Source organism: Squalius cephalus (genome assembly GCF_949319135.1).
Source record: "Squalius cephalus genome assembly, chromosome: 20".
Taxonomy (NCBI): Eukaryota; Metazoa; Chordata; class Actinopteri; order Cypriniformes; family Leuciscidae; genus Squalius; species Squalius cephalus.
In genome coordinates, this window is record NC_137141.1 from 32,751,474 (window position 1) to 32,772,033 (window position 20,560).

General features: G+C 38.8%; 1 protein-coding gene across 1 annotated transcript; it reads right to left on the minus strand.

Moving 5' to 3' along the window:
* Window positions 1-1,356: 1,356 nt before the first annotated feature.
* Window positions 1,357-10,413, minus strand: LOC307148541 (uncharacterized protein; the record flags this gene model as incomplete). The annotated part of the gene is made up of 6 exons (XM_079854149.1): window positions 1,357-1,959; window positions 4,823-5,061; window positions 5,196-5,420; window positions 6,931-7,593; window positions 9,102-9,185; window positions 10,332-10,413. The coding sequence occupies 6 exons, from the start codon at window positions 10,411-10,413 to the stop codon at window positions 1,357-1,359; spliced, it is 1,896 nt and encodes a 631-aa protein (XP_079710275.1).
* Window positions 10,414-20,560: the final 10,147 nt, after the last annotated feature.

The following is a 20,560-nucleotide window of genomic DNA, read 5'->3' on the forward strand; positions in this document are numbered from 1 at the left end:
TCAGCAAATTCTTTGATAAAATCTTTATGGTTCCCTGGTGGCCTGTATACAGTAGCCAGCCCAAATCTCAAACCTCATTTGTCATTTACACTATATATTATTACATTAAGCACCAACACTTCAAAAGAAGTATATTTAAAACTAGATTTCTTAGTGATTTTGAAAATATTACTATAAATTACAGTGACACCTCCCCCTTTGCGTTTCACACGAGGTTCATATTTATAACAGTAATCTTGCGGGGTGGACTCATTTAAAGTAATGTAATCGTTTGGTTTTAGCCAGGTTTCTGTCAAACACAGCACATCTAGATTATAGTCAGTAATCATATAATCAACAATAAGTGCTTTTGAAGTAAGGTATTGAATATTCAGCAACCCAAGCTTTATCATTTGCTCATCTGTATTATAGCAGTATTTTATTTGTTGAACATCAATTACATTTTTAACCTTAGATGGGTTGAAACGTGTTTTTTTTTATTTCCAAATTCGGGGAACAGACACAGTCTCTATGTGATGATAGCTAGGTGAAAGAGGCTCTATGTGATTGGATCTGACCTTGGTGACGTGAGACAGCCAGCAGACGGTCGGTTAAGCCAGTCTGTCTGCTTCCTGACCTGAGCCCCAGATTGTCATGTTTTGTCATATCATGTTATCTTCAATTTAAACAGTGCTTTTAACAATGTACAGAGTTCACTCAGCTAGTCACATCCAAAGCAGTACCTAAAGCCCTTGCATTCTTACTATCCTCGATTCAAGTTTGGATGCGTGTCTCTAGTTCTGAAATCTTCCCCCGTCAGCTTTACTATCTCCCTGCATTTATCACATGTAAATCCTATGCTGACAGAGAAGGATATGATAAACATGTTGCATGAGGTGCAAGTAATAATAAGAGGAGAAGATGACATGACTTACCATGTTTGTTGACTGATCCTACTCACCGAAGTTGTTTGATGGAGTCGTAAAAGGCGTGAGAAAAATAATTAAATAAAGAAGAATATCCTGCAGAATATCAGATGCAGTGTCTCTCTCAGACGCAGTGAGAATATCTGTGTCTCTCTCAGATGCAGTGAGATTCCCAGAGACAGTGTCAGACTCCGTTTCACTTTAGAGGCAGTGTCTCTCTCAGATGCTGTGTCTCTCTCAGATGCTGTGTCTCTCTCAGAGCCAGTGACTCTCTCAGATGCTGTGTCTCTCTCAGATGCTGTGTCTCTCTCAGATGCTGTGTCTCTCTCAGATGCAGTGTCTCTCTCAGATGCTGTGTCTCTCTCAGATGCTGTGTCACTCTCAGATGCTGTGTCTCTCTCAGATGCTGTGTCTCTCTCAGATGCTGTCTCTCTCAGATGCAGTGTCTCTCTCAGATGCTGTGTCTCTCAGATGCTGTGTCTCTCTCAGATGCTGTGTCTCTCTCAGATGCTGTCTCTCTCAGATGCAGTGTCTCTCTCAGATGCTGTGTCACTCTCAGATGCAGTGTCTCTCTCAGATGCTGTGTCACTCTCAGATGCTGTGTCACTCTCAGATGCAGTGTCTCTCTCAGATGCTGTGTCTCTCTCAGATGCTGTGTCTCTCTCAGATGCTGTGTCTCTCTCAGATGCTGTGTCTCTCTCAGAGCCAGTGTCTCTCTCAGATGCTGTGTCTCTCTCAGATGCTGTGTCTCTCTCAGATGCTGTGTCACTCTCAGATGCAGTGTCTCTCTCAGATGCTGTGTCTCTCTCAGATGCTGTGTCTCTCTCAGATGCTGTGCACTCTCAGATGCTGTGTCTCTCTCAGAGCCAGTGTCTCTCTCAGAGCCAGTGTCTCTCTCAGATGCTGTGTCTCTCTCAGATGCTGTGTCACTCTCAGATGCAGTGGGAATCTCAGATGGAATGTCTCTCACAGATGCAGTCTCAGTTGTACTGGGAGTCGCAGATGCAGTAGGAGAGGTAGTGTCACTCTCAGAGGCGGTGGACCTGGTCCAACACTGGAACACTGGAAAAAACACTGGCAAGAGAAGGCAGAATCTATTTATTTTGATCAGTATAATGGTTACTGGGATTAAAGAGGTTCATACTTAGTTGATTGCTATGTTGGGAAAAATAGTAATTCAGTTTATCTTTATATGACAAGATTGCCCTTTCATCATTAAATCATAAACCAGAAATTAGTGGTGGGTCCTAGTCAATCAAGTTTGAGTCAAGTCTGAGTAAAAGAGAGTCCAAATACAACTAAATACTACTATATGTCATTAAGTCAATATCTTAGACTTGATTTAAACTTAAAAGCTTGGAAAAGTAATGTCAATTTAAATGTAGCAAAAACTAACCTATAATGCATCTTGCCTTTTTGATTTTACATAATTTCCTGCAGAACAAATTCAAAGTTACCATGTAAGGGAAATTATGACTTTTGTGACAAATTCAGATTTTTATGTGGCTGAAAACATGGCTATGAGGAATAGACTTGCAGTCTTTACAATAGGATGCAGAGTGTATAAAGGTCATAGATCACATAACTTTCAAAACTCACAACTTTCAAAACTGTTTTACTGGGCTTTTGTCTACCAACTTTACTTTTATCTCTATACAGCCTCATTTTAATTCCTGTCAAAATTGATATGAATTTAGGCCTATTCATGTTTAACAAATCACATTATTGATAGATTGTATGGATCTATGCTTTCAAATGGAATTTTTTTTTTAGGACTCTTCGCTACCTGCCTATTTTTACTAGTGCTTGCACAGACCAGATGAGTAGTCGAGAGATCGACTACTTCAACCGCTAGTCGGCGCTGTCGGAAACAATCAACTACTCGAGCACCCATTAACCATAAATGAATTCAAAATGATGAACGAAAGAGAGAGTCTAGCGGGGAGAAGGTGCTGCAAGGAGAGGTCGCGAATGCGCTCTTTAAACAAAGTCTCTAAACATATTGAGGAAATAGATAAAAAATGCAGGAGGATCTTAAATGTGATGAGGGCAATAGCTGGGAAAGAATGGGGAGCAGAAAGAGACTCAATGCTAAGAATATATCAAGCCTTGATCAGATCTACAATTGATTATGGATGCATGATTTATGGGTCAGCATCAGAATCATTATTAAGAAGTCTAGATAGGATACAATATAGAGCTCTTAGAATATGCTTAGGAGCAACTAAAACAACACCAGTCAATGCATTATTAGTAGAGGCGAATGAAATGCCATTGGGATTACGGAGAGTTAAATTGTCTTTGGAAAATAAATCAGGAAGATAAATCAGTTAGCAGAGAAATATCAGATTGCAAATACTGAATGTAGTGTGTCACCTGTATGGGGAGAGGTATTGAAATGGATTATTTCTGAGTTCAAAATTGATTTAGGAATATTAGATAAGAACATAAGTGTTTTTCTCTGTTCCCTTTGTTCTTTGATTAACTTTAACGACAGAGATGATTAGTGGCTACTGTGTACTGTCCCTTTAAGACCAGCCGCTGTTGACAGAGACGCGGATCTCACACGCGCCTCATTCTCTCACGGGTCATAACTCTTCACGTTCATCATAAGACTACTCTTATGTTATGAAAATACTTAACAAAAAGACATTTTGGCATTATTGTGTGTTTTATTGTTCATTCAAGCGTGAAAGATAACTCTATTCTGGGCTGTCTTGTGCGCACGCACGATTTCATCGCAAGTTTTTCTGTGTCACAGTCAGGACATTCACAGGCAGCGAGATCTATTTTGTCTTGTCGCGTATGAATGGTTTAAAAGCATTTGCATGAATAAGAGCGGGATCATGTAACACTAGCCAAAGGATGACAAAAAATTAACAGATGCTGCATTGCGTTAAAAGCCCAAATTTGTTTATTTCGTTCAAAATCGCAGCATTTTGCATCATATAGCCTAATTGCGTATAGGCTTGACATCGCGATAGCGATATGATTAAACGTGCAGCACTAATTGAGGTTATTTTATGATTTAGATAAAACTAACATAAAATCTCACAGCATTAGCTATAAAATTGAGTTTGCAAGCCTATATGAAAAGTGGAGGAAAACTAATTATTGGGTAATAGATAAATAAAGATGGAAAAAAAATCGATTCTTGGCGTTTGAGAATCGATTTTGAATTGACCACATTTTAAAAAACGATTAATCGAAAAATCTATTTTTTTTGCCCAGCCCTACTTCTGACTCTAAGATGGTTTTTCTTATGGCAATAACTTCTTTGAAAAGAATTGGGGATATGCAGGCTCTGTCTATCTCTCCATCCTGCTTAGACTTTGCCCCAGGAATGGTGAAAGTGATTTTGCATCCTCATCCTGATTACCTGCTTAAGGTTCCATTTTCGGCTGTACATCCGGTCATTCTAAAGGCCTCCTGCCCTCCACCGTTCACAATGCCGGAGCAGGAGAAATCTCATAGACTGTGTCCAGTCCGTGTCCCAGGACTGCTCTTCAGACAAAATGTCCTGACGATGCACCTGTGGCTCATCTATTTATAGCCTTGTGATGCGGGTGCGTGCCGATGACGTCATCGACCGAGGCTATATTACCTCCGGGTCAATTCTATCGACGTGTTACACACAATATTCACAGCTGGTCACGACTAAAGACGTTCCCAATGCGCTGAGCAGCGCAGCATCTCGTTCTGCTTTCTGAGGGAACAAGGTTACAGTTAAGTAACCGAGATCGAACTTAGTTAATGAAACATCACTTAAAGTTTGGATGCGTGTCTCTAGTTCTGAAATATTCTCCGCCAGCCTGACTATCTCCCTGCATTTATCACATGTAAAACCTGTGCTGGTAGAGAAGGCTATGCTATACATGTTACAGAGAAAAAAATAAAAAATAAAATAAAGAGCGCACGGAAGGAGCTAGTGCAGTCTCCGAAGCAGTGTTAACAGTCTGGAAATCCAGCCCAGTGCAGGTGTCTGAGGCGGTGTCTGATGCAGTCTGGAAATCCAGCCCAGTGCAGGTGTCTGAGGCGGTGTCTGATGCAGTCTGGAAATCCAGCCCAGTGCAGGTGTCTGAGGCGGTGTCTGATGCAGTCTGGAAATCCAGCCCAGTGCAGATGTCGTAAACACTCTCCGGAGCAGGCCGACCATCTGGCGGATTGCAGGTCTCAGCACTCTCTTAAGCAGTCTGAAACTCATTTGCAGGCATTGTTGTAACAGTCCCAAAAGAAGTATGGTAATAAGGGTAATTATAAATACCACAAACTGTGACAGTAACAGTTTACAAAGCAGGGATATCCAGATCGATAAGAGACTCCAAAGCCATGCCAGTAGAGAAGCAGTGTCCGTCTCAGTCTCAGATGCCTTGTCAGTCTCAGATGCCGTCTCAGTCTCAGATGCCGTCTCAGTCTCAGATGCCGTCTCAGTCTCAGATGCCGTCTCAGTCTCAGATGCCGTGTGAGTTTCAGAGGCGGTGGACCTGGTCCAACACTGGAACACTGGGAAAAACACTGGAAAGAGAAGGCAGAACATCACCAACTGACACCACACATCAGATGTGTGGGGGGCGGCAAGATGGCGGCCAAGGTGGATAAACTTTCTTAGCTGCGGACGTCCTAAGGGTGTTTTTTCCAAATATTTGTGAAGGGAGAAATTCATTGTCATATTTTATGGACTAGGATACATGTATTTTACATTGGATGGTTAACTAGACGATAGATTTTGGAATCGTTCCCCCGGTCAACAGCTCTGGTGCTGCCTTTAAACGAAAAGAGAAAGCTGCTTCTAAAGCATCGATATCTGTGGAGACACAAAAAAGTCAAGAAAAGGGTATACGCAATGACATTGAGATGGCAGATCACTCGTATACCATCGAGAAAGATATTCAGCGTATGGCAGATATGGTTTTTGACACGCCAGAAAAACCTTGTTCCAAAAAAAAGAAAGACGAGCCGTCGCTTCTTGAGATGCAAGAGAATATTGTAACTCTCTTATCCAAGAAAATTAATGAAGGTTTGGGGCACCTGAAGAATCTGATTCGAGAAAATACGCTCAGCATTGGAACCCTGAAAAAGTCAATTGACTTTGCGCTGAATGAAGTTAAGGATTTGAAAGACGAAATAAAGCGGTGAAAGAAATCACTAAATCGCACGAGCAGAAAGTTGCTGAGCTTGAACGAAAAGTCAATGAAGCAGAAAGATATCGGAGGAGAAGGAACTTGACGCGGTGTTCCCAAGAAAACGGATGAAGATCTCAAGTGTCTGGTGATTGGAATCTGCGGTTCGGTTGCCCCAGAGCTAAAGGAGAGATGCCAAGTTGATGTGGACATTGTTCATAGACTGGGTCAGAAAGAACAGGGCAGAAGCCCAAGAGCAACGATAATTCAGTTCATGAACAGGTCTACTCGGGATCTACTTTGGAAACTGTGAATTCCTTCAGGCACAGCGTTTACAGTTTACAGAGGACTTGACTGCGCTGGACGTGGAGAGACGAAAACTCCTGTGGCCCATGGTAAAAGATGCCAGACAGAAAGGTCGTAAAGCTTATTTTGTGGGGAGTAGAGCCTTTGATGATGGCATTAAAATTTTCCCCAAATAAAAGTTTGGTTCAGATTGTCTCTGACCTAATAATTCTAAGTGACGATTTGTGGGTTGAAAGAGAATGATGGAGGGGGAGTAAGTAAGAAAAAAACAAAACAAAAAATAATCTCCCAGGCTAAATTGTAAACTAATAAGGAATATGCACCCTTTGAGTTACAGATACCTAAGCTCCAGAGGTGTAGTGGTAAAAAAAGAAGTGGGTAAACTATCAATTCTGGTGGACTACGACGTGCTCACCCGGTAAGGTGGGCCACTGCCTACAGGTGTATGTGTATCCTGATGACATCACTATAGGCTATCATTTGATGGTACTACCAAGGGTATCACTGGTTGTTCCCTCATCATAGGTCACACAATCACTATTCAATTCATACATTAATCTAAGTTCTTGTTAAAGAAACACAAGAAGGAATAAACTGACCCTGTCGCTTTTCAGTCCAAATGTGTAGGTGGCATCTTCTCTCGGTCTCTCCTCTCTCTGTTCCTTCGTTCTCTGTCTCTCCTCTCTCTGTTCCTTCGACCTCTGTCTCTCCTCTCTCTGTTCCTTCGTCCTCTGTCTCTCCTCTCTCTGTTCCTTCGTCCTCAGCCTCTCCTCTCTCTGTTCCTTCGTTCTCGGTCTCTCCTCTCTCTGTTCCTTCGTCCTCTGTCTCTCCTCTCTCTGTTCCTTCGTCCTCTGCCTCTCCTCTCTCTGTTCCTTCGTTCTCGGTCTCTCCTCTCTCTGTTCCTTCGTCCTCTGTCTCTCCTCTCTCTGTTCCTTCGTCCTCTGTCTCTCCTCTCTCTGTTCCTTCGTTCTCGGTCTCTCCTCTCTCTGTTCCTTCGTTCTCTGTCTCTCCTCTCTCTGTTCCTTCGTCCTCAGCTTCTCCTCTCTCTGTTCCTTCGTTCTCTGTCTCTCCTCTCTCTGTTCCTTCGTCCTCAGCTTCTCCTCTCTCTGTTCCTTCGTCCTCAGCTTCTCCTCTCTCTGTTCCTTCGTCCTCAGCTTCTCCTCTCTCTGTTTCTTCATTCTCTGTTTGTCTTACCTCTTTTCCTCCTTTTTCCTCATCCCCTCTCGCTGTGCTCTCTGCATAATTGTCTGTCTCACCTCTGTCTGTAAAATGAGATTAAAATGAGAGAAAAGAGAGCTTAGCACACCACATCCTGTCAAGTAGCTGGTCACATTATAAGGCCTATAGACCAACCTTTTCAGACAAACCATTAAAATAAATTATTTAGTTTAAAAAAAGAAAAAAAGAAAATATTTGTAGATCAAGAATTGAAGGAGGATTGAATGCATTGGATTTTAAGACCTCTAATATGATATTTAAAATAAAATGGCTCCAAAATTATTTAAAAAATAAACAAAGTATATGGTATACAGTACCCAATTTTATACTTCAAAAAGTAGGTGGTTTAGAATTAATACTGAAACGTGATTATGATGTTAACAAAATACCCATTAAACTTGCAAGTTTCCACAAACAAGCATTACTCTCATAGACTCTTATGTATAGTCATAATTTCCCCCCCATAAATGTAACATCTGGAATAACAGATGTATAAGGGTTAGAAACAAATCAATATTTTTTGAGAATTGGTTTGAAAAGGTAATTATTTGGGTTAAACAGCTGATCAAAAAGGACGGTGATCTATATAATTATACTGAATTTGTTCATATTTATAACTTTTCAGTTGATCCTGTCCAATATTTTTTGGTTTTGCATGCAATTCCCAAGGGAATTTTGAGATTATTAGAAAGTCATAATTATTCTCTACAAACAACAGTAGAAGAATTTCCTTCTTGTATTAAGTTGCATGGCAAGGATTTCACAAGTTTTGGATGTAATAATACTTTCTGTGTTCCCTGCCTCAATCTAAATGTATACTTCTTGTTACTACTCACTGGAATTCTTTATTTAAAAAACGTATTGATTGGAGTAAAGTTTGGATGACACCTCATAAGTATTGCATCACAAACAAAGTGAAAGAGGTTTCATATAAAATTTTCCATCGAGTTTACCCAGTTAAGTCACTCGTGGTACAGCGTTTTAAAGTGAACATTGAAGATATTTGTGCTTTTTGTAAAATTTCCCCTGAGACTATCAACCATCTATTCTGGGATTGTCCCAAGACCCAAATGTTTTGGAAAGAACTCAGTAATTACGTGCAAAGAAAAGTTATGAGTCTTGTTAACTTTGAAGAAATTTATGTTATGTTAAAATGTTTTCCATTTAAGACTGATACAAATATTTTGTTTATTTTAGATTCAATTGTTAGATTTATTTATTGAGATGAGTAATAAAAATCCGCCCTGTACAGCTATGATCAGCTGTTCGGCCCGAGTAACTCGAGTACTGTTTTGATAAGAAATCGACTTGCCGAAATCAGAAGTTTTAATTTATACTTACCTTGTTGTATTATTTTAATTTAATACTGCGAAGCTGCTTTGATACAATCTGTATTGTGAAAAGCGCTATACAAATATACTTGACTTGACTTAAAACGCTATAGTAATAATCAGTATTTAAATGATATCAGTAAAAATAAAGAAAAGAAAATGTAGAACATTAAGTATTAAATTAAACTAGAACATTAAGAAAATTAAGTATTTCTCGATACCTTTCAGAGCTGGGCTTGCCCTGAACAGAGCTGGGCTTGCCCTGAACAGAGCATCTTCCTCCTTATCAAGAAGGACTGCAAGGCCTAGATACATAAAAAAAAAAAAAAAAAATAAAAAAAATACAAATATATAAATTGTGAACTCATCAAAACATTCAATGGAGGTAATTACTGCCTAAATAATTATTTTCTTTATTTTCTTGAATATATGCTCAGATGGACACAGGCATGGCGCCAGGATTCCAGTTTTGGATGGGCCAGACCAATTGTGGGTTGGCCTTAAATTAAAAACTTTAAATTAAAAACGTTATCCAATCACTGTTTAACTTAATAAAAATTACTGACTAATATACTGTTATATTATCTGTGCGTATACATAGGCCTAATATAGATTGTAATAGCTTGCTCTTTAAATATTTTGTTGCATTGTAAAAAGACAGGGGGTGGGTGTTGTGAGGTTTTGCGCTCGTGCACCGCAAGAGTCGTGAATACTGTTAGCAGATAGTTTTTGTAGCCTATACAATGTGGTGTCATTGTAATATAATGCGTTAACACTCAATTTTCAACTTCACCACAGTTTCCTTAGTTCATATTTAATCATTTTAAGTCGTTTTATTTATTTTTCAATTATTATGTTTTAATCATCAGAAAGCACCACATTTACGTTTTTTTTTTTTTTTTTTGTAAAGATAAAAAAGATACTCTCACAGACCTTCCGGCCCGGGTACTACATACGACAACAAAAGCATTTGAACACAACACACGGGTAAATACCAGTTCACAAGTGAAAATTATCATCTTTTCCATAGGACATGAAGGCAGCATTATATTAGATCCGGCTCATTCGCGACCCATCACTATTTGATATCTATGGTTTTGACCCAGCAACGGCGATGATCAGCTTCGCCTCCATTTTCTCGGAACGAAAGATTACATCGTATGTTTCTCCGGAATCAGCCAGCGCGAAGGATTGGTTGCTGGCGTTTTGCCGGTAACTTTGGAAGCTCAAGTCAGCGGCGGTGTGTACGTACAGGTAGCTAAATTAACAACTAGGCTACTAGTCGACTAGACAAAATATTTAGTCTAAGGCAGCCCTTATTCCATATTTTCGAACCAGGCAGCAGGCCATTCTGGGTTGAGCGAGCGGAGCGGAATAATCAGAAATGCCACTCACATGTTCTGATCGGAACAAACCTATGGACAGATCAGATACAATAAAAATGTGCTCACCTTGATATTTTGTGAAATCTAACCCCAGTTGTATCTTGGATGTCTTCCTGTCCGTTTTGTCTTGTTTGGTGTCCTCCGACATTATTGTAGCCGGTGAAGGTTTTTCTCCTTATTTAACCAGTATACCAGAAACAGAGTAACAGTGAACAGTTTGGCTTGGCGTTTGTTGAAAAACAGCTAAATCTTCTAGACTTAGTCTTGTACACAATCTTGCAGATTGAAAATATCAGACTATTATTTATAAAATAATATGAGCAGATTAAAACGTGTAGAATTAATACCGTTGTCAAGCGTAACATATCTTGTAAACAAACTTGAGTTAGTCACATTCCAAGTGATGTCACAGAGAATTCACAGTGTGCATTTTATAAATTTGTTCTGCTGCTGACATTCTTTAGACTTTAAAGGTAGAGAAATGACTTCTAGCTTATCTAGCCTTTTATTTCTCTAATAATCATAAACTCTGATCTCATTTATAAACTGCAGTGCCCACCCTATTGCCAGTCTGATCTGACTGGCAACGGTTAACAGGTTAAAACAGTATTCAAACTATTTCACTGGTCATATCTAGAAATTAACCCATTTATTAGGTCATTCTTCAATTGGGGTGGTAAATGAGAGGCAGAAATTGTAAAAATGCTTGTGTTTTCTTTTAATAAAATGTATTGCTATGCATTTAAAAGTAGTTTAATATTCTATATTCTTTAAAATTGAAGCTTAATAACATTTAGATTTTTAAAGGAGTCATAACCTAGTATCACCTTGGATACCTACTGCTGTATTATAGTCTTTCAGGCCCTTCTAAAAAAGAAAAGTGGAAAAAAAATAAACACAGAGCTCCTCAGACCCTTATTTCTGAAGGCATTATTGTCTCGCGAGATCTGATGCGATATTTTGGCTGTCGTGGACGGTCATTTTAATAATGCAAGTGTGGGGCGCGTTGATTGGTGGCAGGAAGGAGGGGGGTTGACACCGCAGGTAACGCTTTAGCATATCATTCCAAAATGACATCATGGCGCCAAGTTATGAATGAACCCAACCTGGCCGCGACCGGCTTCCCAGCAAGTGTATAAGTATGTGGTAGAGCTGGGCGATTTTTCCCCCTCAAAAAATCTGCGATTTTTGAATAAAAAACTCGATTTACGATTCGAATCGATTATTTTTGTCTGTTACGATAGTCACTGTCAGATTACACGATTTTGACTCCTAAAAATCTTGTCACGTCGTGGACAAGAAATGTCAGACTACACGTTGTTTTCCGACCAGTCATCGTGAGCTGTCTCACACACACTCATTCACTCGCACATACACAAGCTCACTCGAGTGATCATATAGCCTACACACACACACACACATACACACTCACTCACATACACGCACTATCTCTCTCACTCTCACTCACGGAGGACCGTTAAAAAATTAAACATGCTAGTCATAATGTCGTGAAGCATCGAGGGCTGCGCCGCAGGGAGCGTGCTACGGAAACTCTGAAGGAAGATTTGGGAATGCAAAATGTATGTATTGTACGCTACTGAAGAGGGGGAGGAAAAAAAATCGATTTTTTGAAAATATGAATCGATTTGACCTACCAACTCGATTTTTAAATCAAATCGATTTTTTTTCCCAGCCCTAGTATGAGGCGCCGTTTAGGGATTAAATCAAACTTCATTCACGCACACTAGGGCTGCAACAAACGATTATTTTGATAATCGATTAATCTAACGATTATTAGAACGATTGATCGACTATTCATCGATTTTTTCGCCGACTAATCAGTACGTTTGGAACGATTATTCAGCCTTTTCAATTAGTTACAAACATTGAGTTATACATATTCTAACTATAATATAAAAAAAGAAAATCACTTCAGCTTTTGAAATGGTTATTTTAATGAACTTTGAGCAACTAAACCGGTCATTCTCTTTAAGTTTTCAGATTTCTGTCCAACTCAAATCACACACAAATGCTCTCTAAGCATTGGTTAAATATTATGTTCTCTTTCAATAGAAAAAAAAAAATAAAAAAAATTATCAGCTGCATTACAGACACACTTAAAGGGATAGTTCACTTTGAAATTAATTTTTGATATGTTTTAGCTTACCTCGAGGGCATCCAAGATGTAGGTGTCTTTGTTTCCGCAGTAGTTTCAATTTTGATATTTTTAGGTCAAACCGTTCTTGTCTGTCAGTCATATAATGCAGGTCTGTGGTCACTGTCTCAAACCCCAAGCACAGAGTCCAAATTAAAACAATTCCCCATCGTCCAAATGAAACAATTCCCCATCATAAGTACACATTGATGGCCTAAGACACGAAACGAGCGGTTTGTGTGAGAAAACGAAAAGTATTTATATCATTTTTAGCTCTTGAAAACAGCACACGTCCAAATGATCTGAGGGCGCGGGCGGGTATAGATGTATACTTAGATGTCGCCTTGGCTACGGTTTCGTTCCAATGAACTGCAGTAGCGAAGGCGACATCTAGTGTATACATCTATACCCGCATAGATACACTAGATGTCGCTTTGCTACGGTTTCGTTCCAATGAACTGCAGTAGCCAAGGCGACATCTAAGTATACATCTATACCCGCCCGCGCCGTCAGATCATTTGGACGGTGTGCTGTTTTCAAGAGCTAAAAACGATATAAATACTGTTCGTTTTCTCACACAAACCGCTCGTTTCGTGTCTTAGGCCATCAATGTGTACTTATGATGGGGAATTGTTTCATTTGGACGATGGGGAATTGTTTTAATTTGGACTCTGTGCTTGGGGTTTGAGACAGTGACCACAGACCTGCATTATATGACTGACAGACAAGAACGGTTTGACCTAAAAATATCAAAATTGAAACTACTGCGGAAACAAAGACACCTACATCTTGGATGCCCTCGAGGTAAGCTAAAACATATCAAAAAATAATATCAAAGTGAACTATCCCTTTAAACTGCAAACAATTATTATAATAATAATTTTTTTTTTAAATTGATATGACAATTGAGCTGAGCTGACAGAGACATTCTCATTCACCTTTTAATTTACAGTATAAAAAATTAACTGACATGATATTCTTCATAACATCTCCTTTTGTAAGTCTTCATGAATATGTAACAAAATACAGGCAAGGGATAATACTTTAATAACGTTACCTAATAGAGCTACAATAATAAAAACAGCCCTGACTCCTAAGCTCGATCAAGCTTTATTCTATGCAAAAATAAATCATCACATTACTGTAATTACAGTGCCCTCCACAATTATTGAACCCCCTGGTAAATATGATCAAAATTGGCTGTAAAAAATAAATCTGCATCGATTATCCTTGTGATCTTTCATTCAAAAAATGTGCAAAATTCTAACCTTTCATTGAAGTAAAAGAATTGAAAGTGGGGGGAAAATCACATTATGAAATAAATGTTTTTCTCCAAAACACGTTGGCCACAATTATTGAAACCCTTTCATTAAATACTTTTTGCAATCTCCTTTTGCCAAGATAACAGCTCTGAGTCTTCTCCTATAATGCCTGATGAGTTTGGAGAATAACTGACAAGAGATCAGAGACCATTCCTCCACACAGAATCTCTCCAGATCCTTTAGATTCCCAGATCCATGTTTGTGCTTCTTCTCTTCAGTTCACTCCACTCATCAGGTCAGGGGACTGGGACGGTCATGGCAGAAGCTTCATTTTGTGCTCCACAACAAATTTTTGTTTTGATTTTGATGTTTGTTTTGGATCGTGGTCCTGATGGAAGATCCAACCACGGCATATTATAAGATTTCTAGCAGAAGGCGTCAGGTTTTGATTTTTTATCTGTTGATATTTGATAGAATCCACAATGCCATGTATCTGAACAAGAAGTCCAGGACCTCCAGCAGAAAAATATGCCCACAACATTAAAGATCCAACGGTATATTAAATTGTACACATGGGGTACTTTTTATCCTTGTGTTCACCAAACCCATCTAGTGTGTTTGCTGCCAAAAAGCTCTGTTTTAGTCTCATCTGACCACAGAACCCTGTGTTGTTTGAAGATCCAGTCGTGTCTGACAATTAAATTTGCTGGAATTTGTTTTTGGATGAGCGAGGAGTTTTTTTTTTAAACCCTCCCAAACAACATGTGGGGATGTAGGGGTTGTTTGATCATTTTTTTTTTAGGCTTTCTGACCCTAAGACTCAACTAATCTCTGCAATTCTCCATCTGTGATCCTTGGAGAGTCTTTGGCCACTCAAACTTTCATACTCGCCGTGCATTAAGACAGTATAGACACACGTCCTTTTCCTGGCAGATTCATAACATCTTTAGTTGGTTATAACTTCTTAATTATTGCCCTGATGGTCAAAATGGGGATTTTCAATTCTTTAGCTATTGTCTTACAGCCACTTTCTAGTTTGTGATGCTCAACAATCTTTTGCTACGCATCAAAACTGTATTCTGTGGTTTTACTCATTGTGATGGATGATTAAGGGGATTTGTATGAAGGTAAAATGATGCCATAATGAATTGCAAGCGCAAGGTAAAATTTGTGAAAGTGTAAATAAGATTGCAAGAGTAAATCAAATTTGCATGCGCAAGATAAGATTTGTAAAGGTGTAAGTCGCCTTTCAAGTGTAATAAAAAAATATTTGCAGCATTTTAGTGTTATTCGTAAGTGTAATTCATGTCTTGTGAAACTGCAGCTTCATGCTAACGCAAAATAATAAGGATCTGCATTCTTCTGACTTCCATTTTTCCGCGTGTACACTTTTGGCACTGTTTCAGCGCACAGATGCGGCCAAAAGTACTGCAGGTCTGTGAACATCAACTTGCAAGCGAAAGCAACAGAGTCAGGAACTGCAAAACAGATTAATTGCGTAAAATCAAACTTTGTTTAAAAAATAAACTGCTGCAAACGTCTAAATTACTTGTTGGGTGCGTAGGATAAACGCTCCCGAAATAACCTGGTTTGCACAGTTCGTCTTTCTGCGCTTACAGTTTTGGCACGATTCTCTCACTGACTTTAGCTTTGCAAGCGCGAAAGAGGAGGGCGGGTCCACCTTCTTCATGTAGCCAATCAAATGAGCTTCTTGCTGACTCTCGATTTACTCTTATCTGATTGGTTCAATTAACGCGCCAGTCACCAGAAGAGAAACTCCTTCGTGAGTAACTTTCTGACTTGGCTCAGCATCTTCCTCGCCGCCGTTATGGTACTTTTAACGCACACACACAAATATATAATAATAAACAATTGTTGTAGGCCTATATTTAAATACTTTATAAGTTGTGTAGGCTACTATTAAGCTGACCCCCGCCTCCCGGGTGTTAATACTGCATAGTATGACATTCTCGGTGTTAAGAAAAACAGATTCGGCTGGTTTGGCATTTTCATTGAAAGGATGTATATGTTAAGCATCAGCTCAAAGGTCTAAGCATATTATATGGTGTATATCATATAAGCTTAGAGCTTTGAGCTGATATCCAAATCTATAATTTAAACACAGTGTGTGTCCATTGCTCATTTATTCTACTATTCTTTCTGCAGCAGATTGAGCTAGTTCTCAGCATATCATGCAGTGCTCATCCCAACAATCCCAAAGCAATATTCCCTATCAAAGTATGCATTGTTAGTTGTTTATATCCTGCTGTTATGATTATGTGTGAGGTAATAAGAAGGCAGGTTGAGTACTGTAGTAGTGCAGCTACCACTCTAATTACTTTTCAGGAGCAGGCCCGGCAAGATAGGTTACAAAATGCTCTTAAAAATTTGTTGGACTGTGTGGAGGAAGCACGCCACAACGCCACCCCCACCCCCACCCCCGCCCCCGCAGCCACCCCTACCCTTTCCCGGCCAGGATCGATTAGAAGTGGAGCTCCTGGTCTTATACATACAGGGGTCACATCTGTCTCCGGAAAACCTAGTGGATCTCCTAATACAGGGACAAATAGGCCTACTCCAGCACCCACTGTCAACAATGAAATGCAAAGGTTAGTTTTTACTTTTAAAACCATTAACAGTAATGCAAAATCTGTCATTATTCACTCACTGTTATTTGGAACACAAAATAAATGTTTGTTATAGCCATGTTGTGAAAAAAAAAATTGTCTCCAAAAAAAATCTCCAACCTCAAAAAGTTCTAGATACCGAAGATCAGACTTTATTGCTGCAGTCCATAAAACTGAGATGCCAGCTGTATGTCTGAAAATGTATTTCACAGATCTTTCTTATAATAGAATCTTTTGACCAATCAGCTCAGAGGTGTTTCCGACTTTTTCTTTTTTCCTCACCCTCAACTGTTTCTTTTTTGACAGATCATTTCCTGGACTGTTTTTAAAAAAACAAGGAAAACGGCGTTTTCAAGTAACCAAATCCATACGGACGTTCTCCATACAATTCTTTCTGCTCCCAGAGCATACTGACAGAACTCCTAAGGGGGCAGAAGAGCTTAGGTTGCTTCAGGCAGGCCTTGGACGAAGGGTAGTGTCATTGCCAGAAAATGCTACTCACAAAGAGGTAGTGTACTCACTTCGGCATATGTGCTCAGTTTTCACTTTATTTAATACAATCTTTTGGTGACTGTTCTTCATTCTTACTCCTTCTGATTCTTGATTAAGATTGTCAGTATCCTCGAAGACGAGTACCATAAAATTAAACAACTAGCTGGCGGTTGGCTTTGCTATAAAGCTGCAGGTATGGGTATTGTTGTTTGATTCTATAAGAAAATACAGAAGCTAAGTTCCACAGCACTATCAATAGTAATTACTATAGTATGTTTATCTTTTATTCAGCATATTATAATGCAGGAATATTTTAACACATGCAGAAAGTTGTAAGCCTTTTTACAGTGTATGTATTCTATGTTTAATAATGTTCCACTTCAAAATATTACTAATCAGGTCCATGTCTTGTACTTAATAACAAGGTGGATGCGGACAAAGAAAGTTGACTGTGGTGCCACCCGAGTCTGAAGGCTATACAACCAAATGTTTAAAAGTGGCATCTAGCAATGGAAAGATCACACTATACATAGTTCCACTGCAAGATACAATAGACAGTACACCATTATCCCCACATTCAGCAGAATTTGAGAAGATGCCCAAATCTGTTTGCAAAAAGTGTGGAGTCACCATGCCACTTCAAGTTTTGGCTCTGCACATTGACAATTGTGCACTAGACTCAGAAAATGCATCAGTAAGTTTGTGTAAAGTTTACAGATATATCATAGTTTATTTTACTACTATACTGTAGATGTGTAATGTTTGATTTCCCAGTGAGATTTTTTTTTTCTGTAACAGGAAGAAAGTCCAGATGAGGACATAATTTATGTCAGTGAGGAAAAAAAGATCAAACCCAGCATGGTCTGTAAAAAAAAAAAAAAAAAACTTCAAGTATAAATATTAATGTTATTACTTTGAAAACATTTTAAAACATTTGTTCTGCTACTTATAGGAACAATGTCCAGTTTGTGAAAGTTATTTTCCAGAAGACATGATTGAATTCCATGCTAGTCTCTGTGTAGAAAAGTATGTTAAAGTACAGTTTACACATAGATGGGTTAATTTTTTAAATATTTGTATCAGCATAGATGACATGTTGTTGTTTTATCCCGCAAGTTGCTCTAGAGAAATGGAGAACTCTTCAGAGTGGACAAATGATGCTGTAACTGGACCACCTCACAGCAGTGAAAGTGGAGAGGATGCTACATCTGAACAGCAAGAGGTAGCCGGACCATCCAACAGGAGAGTAGGTGGCGAGGATGCTGTAGCCGGACCATCCAACAGGAGAGTAGGTGGCGAGGATGCTGTAGCCGGACCATCCAACAGAAGGGGCGACGAGGATGCTGTAGCCAGAACATCTCTTGAAAGAGAAGGTTGAGTGGATGCAATAAGAATAATGGTTGACATTGACATTGAGTTTTAAATAGGTTAAAACATTTAGTTGAAAACAGTAAACAAAATCATTTTTTTCTTATAACTTCAGATTGGAAGAAGATTACTGAGCCAAAAATGGCTGCAGATGTGTACAGAAAACAACTACTGAGTACTGAAGAACAGGGACAACCCTTGCGTTTCATGTTAGATCTCAGGGACGACCTAGAGGAGCAGGATAGAGAGATCATTTCTTTCTACAAGCGACCAAATATCAACTGGGCTAGGCCATTTTCCTGTATCCTCAGAGGTAATATTTTCTCAATATCATGATTTATAAAAAGTACACTGATAATGTATTACCATAAATAGTAAACAAATGTCTGGTATGTTCTCTGAAAAGTTGTTACCTTGTAAAAAAGGTTAGTTCATCTACAATGTAAAATGCAGATTTTACTATTTTGGAAGAACTAATTATTTAATGTCATCTTTAACAGGTGATGCCGCCACTGGTGAGGGGGTGAATCGTCATATTCTCAGTACGGCAGTTTTAAAACTGACAAATGGCTTCATGATCAATTTAGGTAAGATTTGTTAACTGTTGATTCCAATGACCTTGTTTATTGACTTGCACACAAAAAAATATAATAGACCAATGTGAATGCTTTACTGTAGCCATTTTGTATAACATAACTAAGTAAATATTTATGAATTGGAATTTTAACTGTAGTAATTTATTGGCCAAAAGTTATCTTTCACAAATCTATTTTGTAGGGAACACAGGAACAACCTTGTTATTTGAGGGTGAGCCCGATCATCTTGTACCCTCCACATCCCAAATTCTAGTGGAGAGTGACCTTTTCCTAATGGCTGGGAGGATGGTTGGCCACTCCTTCATCCATGGTGGTCCTTGTTTACCAGGGATTAGTCCTGCTGTAATACATGTTTTACTAGGAAGACCAACTGAAACAGCCACTATTCAGCTACAAGACTGCCCAGACCTAGATCATCGTGAAACTATACAGTTGGTATGCAAATGTTTGATTTTAAACCACTTATCAATCACCTGTACAATTAAAATTATATTTGAAATTTCACAATGAAAATGTTTCCTACAGCTTGAGGGAGATGCTGAAATTTCAGATCAAGACAAGAAAGCCATCCTAGACTTGGCTTTATCTTGGGACCTCCCTGGTGTCACAAATGACAATAGACATTGGCTGTTCAACCGACTTCTGCATCATGCTGTAATCTTATATTTTAATCTTACCTACATCTGTTTTGCTCCACAATTAAAAGCAGTCAAACTATAATTAAATATTTGGTCTGTATTCTGTTGTATAGGTTCTTGGAAGGACCATTCGTCAGATCAAACAATTCAGACGTGGTTTGAAAGACACAAACGTTTGGTCACTGCTGCAAGAACGTCCAGATGCTGTCCCTTTGATGTTCCCCAGACACTCAGACGTTGCATGCTGTGCTCAGGTATTATAACATGAATTTTATGTAGTATTGGACAGGATTACATTCAAATATTTTGGTTGAATCTATAATTCTTCTGTTTATTCTTAATTAAATAAAGACTATCCTGGATAATATTGTATGGCCTGCTGAGGAGGAGGAAGATGACGATGAGGATACATACCCACTTCACATTAAATGTCGCATTGCAGAGTACCTACGTCGTTTCATTGAAATTGGTAAGATAGATATTCTGAGTCTGAGTTGAATCAAGACATTTTTTGAAATGTAACAAATGCATTTACTAATATATATTATTACTATTGCTTCGAAGCAAGTGCAGGTACACTTCAACAACTTGTGAAGTTCTGGGTTGGGTGGGAGCTACCCTCATGTGGCATGAAGGTTGAAGTGGTCCGTTCTAATCATCCAAGATCATCAACATGTTTCCAAATCCTACGTTTACCTGGTCACTACAGTACATTTAATGAGTTTTCTATGGATCTGGAGGCCTGTATTGCAACATGTGACACTGGATTTGGGTTAGTGTAAAGGTGTGGTTGAATTGGCATAAGTTTGCTTATTAGTCGAACTATGCATTAGATTGAGTTTAAATATTGTTCTACAGAAAACACATCACCACCTGATAATCGAAAGTTCAGAAAACAATTAATATTGTTGAATGGCATACGTTGTAAAATACTGTACATTTGCCTAATCCAGCTGTTTTCCGAGTTCAACATTCTTGTCAGTGTTATGATGTAATTGAAGTGATTCATATCTCATGACTTGGCATAAGTTACATCTATAATGTACCAAAATGTTATTCAAAAACAAACTGTTCAGTTCAAAGACTGATCTTAAAAGAACCTCTAAAAGATCATTAATAATAAAAAAAATCGTAAATGGCATTAAAAAAATCTGTGA